We start from the raw sequence: 14731 nt of genomic DNA, 5'->3' as shown, positions 1-14731 counted from the left end.
CTTTGTACATTTTTGTGAAATCTGTTGCACACAGTTGACTACACAAAGCTCAGACGCCAAGGAATCAATCAGTAGGCCTTATGTTACTTCACCCTTTTTTTGTTTCATATTATTTTTTCAGGTTGTTAATTTTGGTATTGTTATTATTGTTGATACTTTGATTTTTATGAAGTTACTAGAATACTATTAGCAAAAGAACAAAAAAACAAGGAAAAGGGGTAAAATAGGAGAAAGGGGGACTAGTAATTGACTCTTTGGTAACTAAGTACTTGTGGAGTTACCTGTGTGTAAAAATAACTAATAAACTAAAATCATGGTAGACCTAATACATATGTTGTGCCATCCCAGCACAAAGGGTTAGAGAAGATGGATTTGCTTGAGAGATTTTTATCTTTGGAGAAATGATTAATCTCTGTTTTCCTCTCTCTTTTAAGGGAGCCAGGCATCTCACAGAGCTGGGATTTATCACCAGCTTTTGGCACGAATAACAGGGACTGTGTTCTTGGCCCCACCTGTTGGGGATAACCCAATGGCAGAAATGGAAACAAGGAATAAGTTGAACATAGGTCTTAACCTGAAGAACAACCGAAGAAATGAGGAAGTGAGTTAGTTTTGAGTGTTTTTTTTTTTTTCTCCTCAGTTTATAAAAGTTCTCGGAATTTGTGATTGATTCTCCATATCTTTCAGAATAAGGCTTGTTATTTGTTGTTCATTATCATGTCCCATCATTTTTACATGAAATATGAAATAGATATTAAGTTAATTTTGTTTTTATTTGGTTAATTAAGAATATGATTCTTTGAAATAGACTTTGATATATTATGTAGATGATAAGAATTATGATTGTAAAAAAAAAAAAAAAAGTGAATATGATAACATTTATATTTAGAGTAAATTCAAATGATCTGTTGGTGAAGGACCCAGGAGAATTCTTTTCCAATTTGTTTTAAATTTGATTTTAAAACTACAATGCATATGAGGTTTTCTTCTAAAATTTATAAAAAAAAGATAGTTAAGGCACCATAATGATGCATTGCTCAGTCATTGATTTGATTTGAGTCTAAGGTGGCAATTCTCAGATTCAAACTCGGCCTCACTCTATGTAAGACCAGACAGGAAGGACACAAACAAGGCTTCTCTTACTCCCTACTCCAGTGCTGTCCTTCGCACATTTCTGTCCCTTCTCCCCCCAATAAGAAAACTTTTGTTTCTCAGACCTCCCTAACCAACTACACTTCAGAAACTTTTAAGAAGCATTCAAAACTATTTAATCATGACCCAAGATAACATGCCTACACCTCAGCCATCCTCCATTCTACAGAGTGAATGCAGAATCCTTCCTCCTCCTACTCATGTTCCTCCTACACTCTTTCTTTACATATCCCATTTCCCCCTGTACCATCCCCTCTTCCTTCCCAGTTATCACTTCCACTTCCTCCTGGATATACATATGACTTCATGTCACAATAACCCTATTTCATAGACTATCTCCTTCCTGACATATCTCCAGAAACTAACTTTTGACATGTAGCATATTTAACCATCAACTAACTCTTTTCATTTCTACACCTTTTCAAGGACATTTATTTTGCTTTTTAACCATTCACCATTAACCAATGGGCTGAAAACTCTTCTTAAGGTTGCACTCCTTACTTCCAGTGCTCTTACAATATCTCTTCTTGGTGGTAAGGATGATGACATTTTTATAATGTTTCATCTCTTCTGTGCCTACACAGACTAGTGCAGACAGTGTTTATTTACACAACTGTAGTAATATAGATCAGGGAAAACTTAATAATATATTTTCTTTTTATTCTTTGATAGGTCATTGGGTATACACGCAAGATACAAGAACAAAATGAGCGTCCTGTTTGGCTGTACTCAGAAAAGGTTATTGAAGCCATCAGAGAGTACCAGGAAAAGTTCCCAGAGGTGTTTGATTACATGTCACGCAATTCTGCACAGAGAGACATCTTCTATCAAAACGAGATGTTTTCTGAAAACTTGTAAGTTGGGTATAAAATAAGATTAAAGAAAATTATCAAGTAAAGCTAATGCAGTTTAACAGGTGATATTTGAGATAATCATTAATTTGACCAGATGCTGGCCTGACACTGCATTAAGTAGTAAGATTATCAAACTTCATTGTGGCTAGGAATGTTACCATTTGTTTTGTTATCAGTTACAAAGACATCTGTGGTCTTACCTATATGTAGAGTTAACCAGATTTTGTCTATGTTTTAAGACATCTTTTAAGATAAGCAACATAATGGGCTATTGAGTTCTGTATTATCCTTTATATTTCATATTTCAGCAAGGAGCGTGTTGCAGAATTAACCACTTGGCTGAAGAGTGCCGCTTTTGCCAAGGCTGAAAGACAACCATGTGGGACACAAGCCCTTGGAGAGACAATAAGTCAGATGATCTTGGAAGAGGTTGATAAAGTATCCACAATAAGGGCCAAGGCTGTGAAGATGCAAGTGCGGCCTCATCTTCTTTTTAAGGTAGGCTTGTTTACTGGGTATGTTGTCCATGAAATAGGAAGCGGTAACATTTTCTATTTTGTTTAACAAATTTTATCATTAGATTGAACAGTTGGATATCAGATTAGCAAACATTATAAAAAGAAACAAAACTCATATCTACCTGCCTTCCTGCTTACGTATTTAATAGTGAGGGATAGATAGAGAGGGAGAGAGGGAGAGGGAGAGAGATAGATAGAGAGGGAGAGGGGAGAGAGGGGGGGAGGGGAAGAGAGGAGGGAGAGGGAGAGAGATAGAAAGAGAGAGAGAGAGAGGGAGAGAGATAGAGATAGAGAGGGAGAGAGATAGAGATAGAGAGAGAGAGAGAGATAGAGATAGAGAGGGAGAGAGATAGAAATAGAGAGGGAGAGAGATATAGAAGAAGAGAGATAGTGATAGAGAGGGATAGAGGATAGTGATAGAGAGGGATAGAGGATAGCGATAGAGAGGGATAGAGGATAGCGATAGAGAGGGATAGAGGATAGCGATAGAGAGGGATAGAGGGAGGGGAGAGAGAGAGAGAGGGATAGAGGGAGGGGAGAGAGAGAGAGAGGGATAGAGGAGGGGAGAGAGAGAGAGGGGATAGAGGAGAGAGGGAGAGAGAGAGAGGGATAGAGGGAGGGGAGAGAGAGGAGAGAGAGGGATAGAGGGAGGGAGAGAGAGAGAGAGAGAGAGAGAGAGAGAGAGAGAGAGAGAGAGAGAGAGAGAGAGAGAGAGAGAGAGAGAGAGAGAGAGAGAGAGAGAGAGAGACTAGGGGGTGCAGCAGAACTGGGTGAATGGAGAGATCCTGGGGTGTTCATGCCATATATTATAATAGTTCTTGATTTATTTATCACTATTAGAAAAGAGATAAAGCCATAGATAGGATGCACTGGTATGATTCATTGAGGGAGATATCGGATTACCAAAGGAACCTAAGAGTGAAGAGGGCTGTATGGGGGTATGCAGTTCTTATTTTGTACTTACTATTTTCAGGGAGGCAAAGGGTCACAAAAGGTTTGTTAATGGGAGTGGGCTTAGGGAGGGGTGTAGCCAGAAGAAATTTGCTTAACATTGCCAGAAGTGCTTTCTCATACTCCCTATCTCCCATCAACAATGAGAAATATGCAGAAAAATTGCATGCCAGGATTTTTGCATCAGATGTAGTTTCTCCAGTTGGACTTTAGGAGTTAAACTGACATACAAATTCAGAACCACAGGGGACAATACATGTATAATCACGCTCCCAGTGTCATCGGGATTAGATATGGAAATGGATTATCAAAATTAATAAATGGTGCTGCATTCTCTAAGTATTTCCTTTTAGTAAAATTTACTCTGTCCATTTAACTGGTCTGCTGAAAGGCTTTAGTACTAAGTAATTGCACTAACAGTACCCCTTTCCCTTTTTTCAGCCTAATCCATACCAAGGCAGTACTCCCCCCGACCGCAGTGTCACTTATAAGATGTTTGATCGAATTGTCAATGTGAGGGAGGGCCATTCCGTCCCGCTTTGTGCTAAGGGAACCATTGTTGGTAAGTGGCTTTATTTTGCTTAGTATAGAATGCATAGACAGTGAAACATTTTTCCTTATAAAATGAATTGTGACTTGTTGATCAAAGTTTGTTTTTCTTTCTATCATAGGAATCCAGCCGGCCAGCAAGGAAGCAGACATCATGTATGACATCCTTTTTGATGAAGCCTTTAATGGAGGGCTGACTCTCCGTGGCCCTGCTACAGCAAAGAGGTGTTACAGGCTCCACTGGGCAGCAATGATAAACATCTCACATGGTAGCCGAACTGCAACTACCTCTCAAAAGGTAGGAAGTTGCCATTATTAAAAATCACAATTGAAATTTATTTATGAAAGGTAATAAAAGGGTTTGGTTAGCTGTTGTTCATAACATTCACATTGTTATGTGATATTTCAGCCTCCTGAGAACAGATGGAACCACTCCCTACAGCAGACATGGAATCAGTCAAGCAAACCTGGACATTCAGTAAGTATGAGTATCACATGTAGCTTGGTTCTTTGATTGATTTTGTCAGGCAGCCAGCATGTCTAGGTCACTTTCACTATCACTTAAATGAATGAATGTATGTCACTGGGACCATCAGAATTATTGGACCACTGCATTTTGTTTTTGCTGATAGTTACTCATATTGATTTTGATGGACCCAGTTTTGTCTGTTTGGGTTTGTGCTTTACAAACGCCCCAAAAATAAAGATAACTTATCAACCCCAGGAGAGCTCTCTTAGGACTAGAAGTTACAAAAAGCAAATCAAAATCAGTTCACTAGAGGAAACCCTAAACTATTTGTCCCATAATCTACATATGCCTACCCATTTATTTGATCATAATAGTATCTTGGCTTATACATTTCAAATATTGAAAAATTTCCGTGAATTAACATGAGGTTTACAATTTTGGTAGGCATTAATCCATTTTGTCTAAATGCAAAGCAAATTTTGAGGGTTATCTAGGTCAAAACTTTTCAAAAGTTTGTTTACCTCACATTCCTCAAAAATATCATTTTTGGTTGTATTTCACCCAATGCCGCAGGGAAAATGCTGTGCTCTTTTTTTTTAAGTGTCTCGGCACATAGGTGGCTCTGCTAGTGCTTAGCCACAAAGGAGTCAATTAGTAGCCCTTGTGACCTTTCTTGATTTCACCTTTCCTTGAATTGGCAGGAAAAATGTATTTTTTCTTTTACTAACGCTGTGAATATCTTTGGTGTTATTTTTATTATAGACATTAAAATGACTATAATGTTATAAACATTAGTAACAGCAAAATAAGGTAACGTAAAATATTTTCGGAATCAAGGAAAAGGGTAAACAGGTGAGACAGGCAGTACTCGTAATTGGCTCATTGGTGACATTAAAGGTGGAGCCATCTATGTGTAAAAACAATTGATATGGTAAACTCATAGTGGGCATGGCATGTATGTACATACCATCCCCGGTGGCATTGGCTTAAGGTAGATGATCCTCATGATAAGAAAATAAAGTTTTGAATCACTGAAACAAATCTGCCCTCTTTATTCTCTTCAATTATTTAAGAGCTGGGGTAGGCTGCCACAGTCTTTACAAGTTGGCTATTTAGTGTTCCTAGTTATGGTACATTGTTTTTTTTCTCTCTCTCTCTCTCTCTCTCTCTCTCTCTCTCTCTCTCTCTCTCTCTCTCTCTCTCTCTCTCTCTCTCTCTCTCTCTCTCTCTCTCTCTCTCTCTCTCTCTCTCTCTCTCTCCTATCTCTTTAATAATTATAATGAATATTAATTTTGCCATTCTCACTAATTGATGATCTGTTTCAATTGTATTATCTTACTGCATTTTTTTTTCTTTTTTTCTTCTTTTGTTTTGCTGTCATCTTTTATTATAAAAGACTCCTCTCTCTCTGTCAGCAGTATCAGCAGAACAGGCAAACAAATAAGAATGGACAGTTTTACCAGGAAAGATGGCAGCAGGATAGAACTGCAAACATGCACCAAAACCTCCAGCCTCACCTGTCACAAGGGGCCAAAGGAAGAGGGGCAACCAGTGCAATGGTGAGACTTTGGATATGATTTGCATGATTCATTGTGGTTTCAGTGGGGAAAAATAAAACCTTGATATGATGACTTTAATACGGCCTTTGATAGAAGAAAAGTAACGGAAAGAATAGCTGTATCTGAAGCTCTAGTATTAAGCTGTTGGATCTGGGTCCTGTGCTTTGGCACTTGAATAAAATTTTTGGCATTAGGCTTACTTGAATGGGGACTCTCCTAGGTATGCGGCTTGTAGGCCTGGCCCACATGAATTCTCATGTGAGGTATCAAGACTCCTTGCCTCCTTGCAATGCTGTAACTATTATCCTGGAGACACTTTGGCTGCATTGCCATTCTCCAAGGTGTATAATTGTTACTTGTTTTGCATTATGAAGATGGTAATGGTATTTTACACTTTATTGAACTATTTTAAACATTTTTGTGTTATTCAATTTTTCCATACCATTCTGTATGCTGCAGGTGATAGCAGGCAGGAATAGGTTACTGTGTGTATGAACATATTGTCCTCCCTGGAGTTAATGTTCTCCCAGACATGACTCATGGATGGCCCACCCCCTCTTTACTGAAATATTGCAGAAGTCCCTTCCTGCATCAGTCTCCCTCCTAAAGGTTTATTTCTCTCATAGCGAGAAGTTTGCATACCTCAGTCCTCAGCTAAATTTTTCCATGAGGAGATGTTGATCTTATCTTAGACTTCTCCCCATCACTGGATCTATTGAGTTGAGAGGATTGTCTTTTATATTTTGGATTGGGGTATGAAAATAGAAATGTAGCTTTTGAACCTCTTATGCCTAAAAAATCACCAATCATTCTTTAATTTTTTTGGGAAGGACATGGAAATCAAATTACTGATTTTGAATCCCATACTTAAAAAGAATTGACCATTGTACAAGCTATGCCTGGTAAATCTTTTTAAGTAACAACTAACCCCTCAGTTGGAAGGTTATAATATTTCAGTGTGTGGGCTTTGAATACAGGAAGAGCCGCTTATCAGATATTGGATTTATGAGATTATTTTAGTGACCCAAAACAGGATTTTTTGTTTGATTCATGTGTTGGATGCAATAGTTTGAATATTGAATTTGAATAAACAAATTAGATCTGCAGTTCCCTGATGTATGCCTTAGAGCAGTAACTGGTGGGATATGGTTAGCAGCGGTGCAAAACCTTGGGGGAAAATTTTGTAAGTCCTTTGCTAGTTCAACAGTTCATATTGATATTAGTGAAGTGACGTTTTCAATTCATGTCAAAGAATAGTTTTATAATTAGGCAGATTAAGACTTATGATTTGTTGTCTCTTTACTTGAATTTATGTAGTTAGAAAAAATAGAAATGGAACAGCTGATGTTGGTGGTGGTTGTGGATGTGTCAAGAAAGGGATTGTGAGTGTAATAAGGTTAAGAACCACTGCCATAGAGGTCTTTTCACAAAAAAATGAGATTGAAAATTAAACATTATTGTAGAAAAAAAGCACTTTCAAAGCAGCCCTTTTGGGGGGGGGGGGAAGAAGTCGGGTACCAATGAAAATCACCTTCCTGCTAAAACTAAAATCAGTCTGCCTGACCATTTTCTACTTACTCACAAAAACCTAAAAGTCCATGCCACCTCAGTGACAGTCCCTAAAGACAGGGTGAAACATTTGAAACATCTGTGACCAGTGTTTCCCTTGCAGGTGTCTGCAAACTCCCAGTCTCCTCAACCTGGTAAAAACAGTCAGTCCAGTGACCCTAACAGTCCACAACCTCCAGACCCAAACCAGCTGCCCAGCCCCTCAGGCCTGCGAATGATCTCTGTTAGCAATGGAGGGATGGTACCCAGGCAGGGTGTTAATCACAGAAATCAACAGGTATTGTTGATACCCCCAGTCTGAATTGTTTTTCTGCCTTTGTCTGTCTGTCTTCTTGATTCTCTTGCCTCTGTCTCTGTCTACCTCTTTGCCTTCCTTCTCTCTCTCTCTCTCTCTCTCTCTCTCTCCTCTCATCTCTCCTCTCATTCTCTCTCTCTCTCTTCTCTCTCATTTCCTCTTTATTCTCTCTCTCTCTCTCCCTCTTCTCTCTCTCTTTCTCTCTCTCATTCTCTCTCCTCTCTTCTCTCCTCTCTCACCTTTTCTCTCTCTTCTCCTCTCTCTCTCTCTTCTCTCCTCTCCTTCTCTTTCTCTCTCTCTTCTCTCTTCTCTCTCTCTCTCTCTCTCTTCTCTCTCTCTCTCTCTTCTCTCTCTCTCTCTCTCTCTCTCTTCTCTCTCTCTCTCTCTCTTCTCTCTCTCTCTCTCTCTCTTCTCTCTCCTCTTTTCTCATTCTCTCTCTCATTCTCTCTCTCTCTTCTTCTTCTCTCTCTCTCTCTCTCTTCATTCTCTCTCTCTCTCTCTCTCTATTTCTCTCTCTCTCTTCTCTCTCTCTCTCTCTCTCATTCTCTCTCTCTCTCTCTCATTCTCTCTCTCTCTCTCTCTTCTCTCTCCTCTCTCTCTCTCTCTTCTTCCTCCTCTTCTCTCCATCTCTCTCTCTCCTCTCATTCTCTCTCCTCTCTCATTCTCTCTCTCCTCATTCTCTCTTTCTCCTCTCTCTCATTCTCTTTCATTCTCTCTTTTCTCTTCTCTCTCATCCTCTCCCTCTTCCTAACCTGACTCTCCTTCCTATTTTAAACCATTTTTCTTTTCCTTTTAGAAAATAAAGAAATTGAAAATTAGATTGAAGTAACTTGGTGACTTTTTATGAAAAAAAAAAAGGTAGAAAGTTATTAAGCAGTATCTTTTTTTATCTTTTACAGGACAATACAGTTGAAATTCACTCTGCAAGCCAGATGCAGTGTGCTGTTCATGGCACTTTCTATTCCCAGTGGAGCAGGATAGTTAAGCATGGGATAAGTAGGGTTCAAGGACGCAAGTATATACCCTGCTACCCGTTTGTTCCTCAGGGTCTGTCAGGATCAAAGGCATATCAACTTCTTATCTTTCTGGATGTGCAAAGTGCCTTGGATGATGGTATGAAGTTTTATAAAGTAGGAGAAAAGCAACTTTTTTGCTCAGGAGACAGACAAGGTGTGATTTCTCCAAAATATTTTGATAAGGTAGTGGACAGGGAGTCAGAGTCCATTATTTTCCCACCTAGACCTCCTGTTGGTTTAGAAACCATATCAGGTAAGTCACATTTTCCAAACCATGGTCAGGGACAAATTGGCCATGGAAGAGGCAAGGCTATGGCATCACAGCAACCGAAAGGCATGCAGCTTTACCAGAACATATGGTCGCAGCTACAGGGAGCAGATCATGGACAAGTTGATCTTCGGCCAGCTCAGAGTCAGATGCTTTCACACATGCTCAACATTTCTAACAATGATATGCAAAATGTGTCATCAAGTGCAGGTGTGAAAATGAATGGATCTGCTTCAGCTTCAGCTTTAAGTACAGGAAGGAAAGAAGTTTCAGTACATGATATATTTAAGGGAGCTATGATGAACAACCACTTAAAGGGAGGACAGAACAATCCTAATATAATTTCAATGCTTAGTGCTGCACATCAGTCATTTTCTGTAACCCAACAGGAAACCCAGAATGGGAGAGGAGATTCCCCTGTCAAGTCTGCATTTGTGCCTACACAGGTAATTCGAAATCAGACCCCTAGAAAGCCTCGACATGATCAACAGAAACAGGACAGTAACCTAAAAAGTGCAGTTGCTTCTGAACCTCAAACGGGTCAGAAAGATGAGAAAAGCATAAAAGCAGACCCGCCAGTTCCAGTGCCACAAGTGCAAAAGGATAGTCAGCAACAGAAGGGGCTGGTCACCAAGCCAAAACGTAACAGATTAGCTGTAAAATTCAATCAGCAACCTGAAGAAAATACAAGTCATTCAGATAATTAGTGGACTGTAGAGCTAAAGGAGCCACAATTCAAGAAAGATTATCTATGCAATGATATTTCATAACTGACCATTTTTCCAGGCCCAGTTGAAAAGTTGCTCTCATGATCAAAAGATTTTTTATAATGTAAAATTTAAGGAAGCAGTGGGAAAATTGTATTAGTCAACATATTTAAAGATAAATGTAAACAAAGTTGTGCTCAGTACGGACATGATTTAATAAATTAAAAATATATGTAAGATTATAAAGTAATTTGGACTAAAAGCAAATGTAAAATACCAAGAAGATTTTCAAGTTTATTTCTTTTTTTGTATCTGGACTTGAAACTTACTTTGTTCCAGAGTCCCATAGAAAAAAAAAAACTTGGGATGACTAGAAGGTCTGAGACCCATATGATACAGCCTGAAATACTCAAACCACATTTTTTACATCTTATGATGCAGATTGTGCCAGCAGAGAGTTTTGCACTGTGTGTAGTACTAGTGGAATGCAGGTCTGTATTGGGACAACATGGAGTAAAATCAGGGTCAAGCTCTGGTATTTTATAGAGCATATTAATTTTATGGATTATTATTTCATAATTATTATTACTATTATTCCTATTATTTATTTTTATTCAATTACGTTTTCAAACCAGGGTATGGTACCATAGATTTGTGTGATAGACAGATAAAGCATGTGCACATTTTCATTCATCTAACCAAATCTACATCTGTATGCACAAACAGACACAGGCAAACACACATGATTGCAGGCACATGCACACATTACAACATAAAGTCTGTATATATGCACATATATACAACTATTCAGATATACAGACAATAATATATATATATATTTATATATATTATGTATCCTGATATCAGGAGCAATATGGTAGTCATTAAGACATGTGATAATAATTTTTTAAGCCATTCAAATGTTAATTAGGTAATCATGTATGGAATAATCGTCCTGTGTATTTATGCTTTCATATTTCTTTCTTTTGTTGATGGTTGTTGCAGAAAACAAAGATATTTATATACGGTAAATGAGCTGGAGATTTAGTCTTCATGATATGATTGATAATTTTTTTTTTTTTTTTCTAAATTTACAGATCAGATTGTAAACTTTCATTTTAGAACACTGTCTCAAAATGTTTGAGAACTTGAGCAACCCCACAATTTGTTTTTCTCCAGGTTTACATAGTTGATGCATATGCATAGAAAGTACAATCTAAAAAATATTAGTACAAATATTAAAACAAGTCCTGATGAATTTAGAATTATGCAGCAATTTCATACTGCAAATTATTTTAATTTTAAACATGATGTTATTTATATGCTTTTAAAGTCATTATTGGATTAATAACATAACTTATTAAAGACGAAGTTTGAATTTATTAATTTTGTGAAGAATTAGGCATGAAAATAGTAATTACATATATTTTATTATACCCTAAAGGACTAATACTTGGCCAATATTCTTATTATTTAGAATATTTTTATGCTTCTGGCTATTAGTTGTTACTAAAGCTTTGAAATGGGTATTGAATGAGAAAATCGCTAAAACCTGAAAAGTGTTACATTTATCAAATCTCATGGACTTTCACAAATAGTAAAAATATGTTGTGTGTTGGACTTGAGTATACTTTGTTAATGATATTGAATTTTTATTGATGGCTCATTTTCTAAAATACAGATTATGTTTTTCTTTTTAGCATAACTATTCTGTGTTTTGTGATTTGTAAAAAAAACAAACAAATAAAAACAAAATGTAAAAGCAAATTAAACTGATTTATTAAGTATGGATTTTATGATTAAAGGTTTTGGCAAACTTTTTTGTAATGGTGTATTTTACTCCAGATTGCAGTCTCTCTAATTTCCTGTCTCTCCACTCCACTCCACTACTCTACTCTACTCTACTCTACTCTACTCTACTCTTCTCTTCTCTTCTCTTCTCTTCTCTTCTCTACTCTACTCTACTCTACTCTACTCTACTCTACTCTACTCTACTCTACTCACTCACTCACTCACTCACTCACTCACTCACTCACTCACTCACACACACACACACACACACACACACACACACACACACACACACACACACACACACATGTATAGCTTGTTCCATCAATTTTTTTTTTTTTTTTTACTACTGTATTATTTTTTATGGAATTAATTTCCCAGATACTAGCTCTGTTAACCATTGCCAATAGGTGGCAAGTATATAAATGCCATGACATGACTAAACTCCTTTCCAAGTGGTATTTACACCCATGCCACACATACCAAGTTTAGTCTAAGCCATATACACTAAGCAGTTGTTTGTTCGTTTAGCTGTTACTAGTGATTTAGAGGGCACAGCTCCTCAAATGTAGGTTAAAGTCACAATTTAGCCTTATTCACGGGACAATCATACATGCTGCCGCCAAACTCACTGGAGGTTGGAAAATTATATGTTTTCTGTGCTTCTGACTTTTCCCATGTATGCCTGATTGTGTGTGGTCCTGTTGGCATTGGGTTAATAATTAATGTGCTATGAAGACCAAAAGAGTATAGAAAAATTGGCATTTTTAAGTCAAATATCATTTGATTTAATAATTTTGAGATTAATGATGAAATTGGAAGAATGTAAATTGAGATGCTGTTTTGAAGTAAAGAATTAAAGAATTATGTGTAATGATATAAGGTACCACAGAAAATTGACCTTAGCTACAGAATATTGACCTTTCACTTTCTCTGTCTCTCAGAAAACCAAATCAAATCTTTTCATTTTGTTAGCATTTTATTGAAGTTTATGCATTATCTAAAAATCCCTCCACATCATCATCATCATCAATCATCATCATCGATCATCATCATCAATAATCATCATCATCAATCATCATCATCAATAATCATCATCATCAATCATCATCATCATTAATCATATCCATCATCAATAATCATCATCATCCATCATCATCAATCATCATCATCATCAATAATCATCATCATCAATAATCATCATCATCATCAATAATCATCATCATCATCAATATCATCTCTCCATCCATCTCCTCCCTCCTTCCTCCTCCTCCTCCTCCTCCATCCTCCTCTCCTCCTCCCTCCATCTCTCCTCCTCCTCCATCTTTTTTTCTCTCCTCTCAGTATATGTACATTTACCCACAACCTCTTCTTGCAGCTTGAGTTATTCTATACATAAGGAAGGTAATTGGGACTTGATTGTTTTGAAGGGTATCCTTCCTGTATGGAAATACTATATCATAATACATCTCTTTCACTCACTCACTCACTCACTCACTCACTCACTCACTCACTCACACACACACACACACACACACACACACACACACACACACACACACACACACACACACACACACACACACACACACACACACACACACATACATTAATAAGAAAAAATGTAAGATACAACTTTTGGTGGGAGAGGAAAACTTCCCCTCTCTTTAACCACCCAGAATAGTCCCTAAAGAATCAAGATAAAATTAATTGGAATTAAGGAAAACAATGTATCCAAGATTATTTTTTATTTAAGAGATATTATGTTTAAGCCAGTACATAGAATCTTCTGTTATCTCTATTTTTATATCTTCTTGTAAACATATTTGAAAATTTATTTCTAAACAGCTGATTACCATTTTCTATGAAGCACTGCAAATGAGTAATGTAAGGGGACATACTTTTCCTTTTTGGATGATGATTGCCCATCAAGTTCTAGTCATAAATGTTGTGAGGGCGAGATATGGCAAGATCTGAGGCAATTTTGAAGAAATGCCATTCTAACTTTGAATTTGATGTGAAGCAGAAATGCATCAAAATTCAGAAAATTTAGATTTTATATTTTCTGAAGATGTTTTGTAGACTAGTGCAAGTTCATTGGTTTTATGCCAGAAAGCATAATTTGCTTGCCTTTTAGTGGCAAAATGAGGAATTCTGTAAACTTATTGCTTTTCTAATGTAATGTATTTTGAATGAGTGCTTGAAGCTTAATGAACAGTTAAGCTCTTTTGTAAACTTTCCCAGATGATACTCCTCAAGCATATTAAAAATATATTTTCCTTCACAGATTTATGAAATAAAAAATTAGTAGACTCATTTTTCATTTTCCTTTTAATAAAATAAAACTATACACCTCCAGTGACTTATGGGTTGAATGTTATAATATACTGGGTCATTTTACCAGAAAAAGAAAACTTTTACTGTAGGCTTATTTTCTGTCATACAATCTCCTGATTATTCCAAATGCACATTATACTCGGTATACTATATAGGTCTTCCTACTTCATGGATTTCAGAACAAATTCTTTGATGCTTCAGTGGGCTCTAAAATAAAAACTAGTCACATCTGAAGAAAAGCAACAAAGGAATTTTTGTTTTACAGTAACTCCTTAAAATATTTTTGCAGTAGCCTATAGTTTTCAGAACTCTCTTTTTCTACAGCTTTCCCACAGACTAAATCAAAATATGTAATTTGTCTACAATAGAATGCACATTGGACATCCTTAAATATTTGTGAACTCCAAGTTACAACTATATTATACCGAGTTTCAAATTACTATATCAAGAACTGCATTCATTATGTCTCTGAGGTGCAACCATCCAATAATACAGTGTTTTGGCACAATTTTTTAAAAAGTAATGATCATAACTTCCCATTACCTTGTTCAAAATATTCCAGCACAAGCTTGCTTAGCTGAGATCTTAAACCCAACGACTGTCCTTGCTGCAGTAAGCAAAGTTGGTTACTATGGTCTTCCTGTGACAGTTGGGTTTCCTCGCATTCTATGCTTTGATACACCAACTTTAAACTTG

The 14731-nt window shown here is 37.0% G+C and overlaps 1 protein-coding gene and 1 pseudogene across 1 annotated transcript in view; one reads left to right on the top strand and one right to left on the bottom strand.

The window, feature by feature from the left end:
* The window catches only part of LOC119597784 (5'-3' exoribonuclease 1-like), a gene marked incomplete in the record, with an annotated part of 24451 nt that extends 12720 nt beyond the window's left edge, over nucleotides 1-11731 (top strand). Inside the window, 9 exon segments of the mRNA XM_037947423.1 lie at nucleotides 435-601; nucleotides 1825-2006; nucleotides 2315-2504; nucleotides 3917-4037; nucleotides 4147-4322; nucleotides 4434-4502; nucleotides 5909-6052; nucleotides 7725-7898; nucleotides 8816-11731. Coding sequence (XP_037803351.1) covers nucleotides 435-601; nucleotides 1825-2006; nucleotides 2315-2504; nucleotides 3917-4037; nucleotides 4147-4322; nucleotides 4434-4502; nucleotides 5909-6052; nucleotides 7725-7898; nucleotides 8816-9907 — 2315 coding nt within the window.
* Nucleotides 11346-14731, bottom strand: part of LOC119588085 — a 14980-nt pseudogene continuing 11594 nt past the window's right edge.

This window comes from Penaeus monodon, chromosome 3 (genome assembly GCF_015228065.2).
Source record: "Penaeus monodon isolate SGIC_2016 chromosome 3, NSTDA_Pmon_1, whole genome shotgun sequence".
Lineage (NCBI taxonomy): Eukaryota > Metazoa > Arthropoda > Malacostraca > Decapoda > Penaeidae > Penaeus > Penaeus monodon.
The sequence above is the reverse complement of the archived record's forward strand: the minus strand, read 5'-3'. Positions and strand labels throughout refer to the sequence as shown.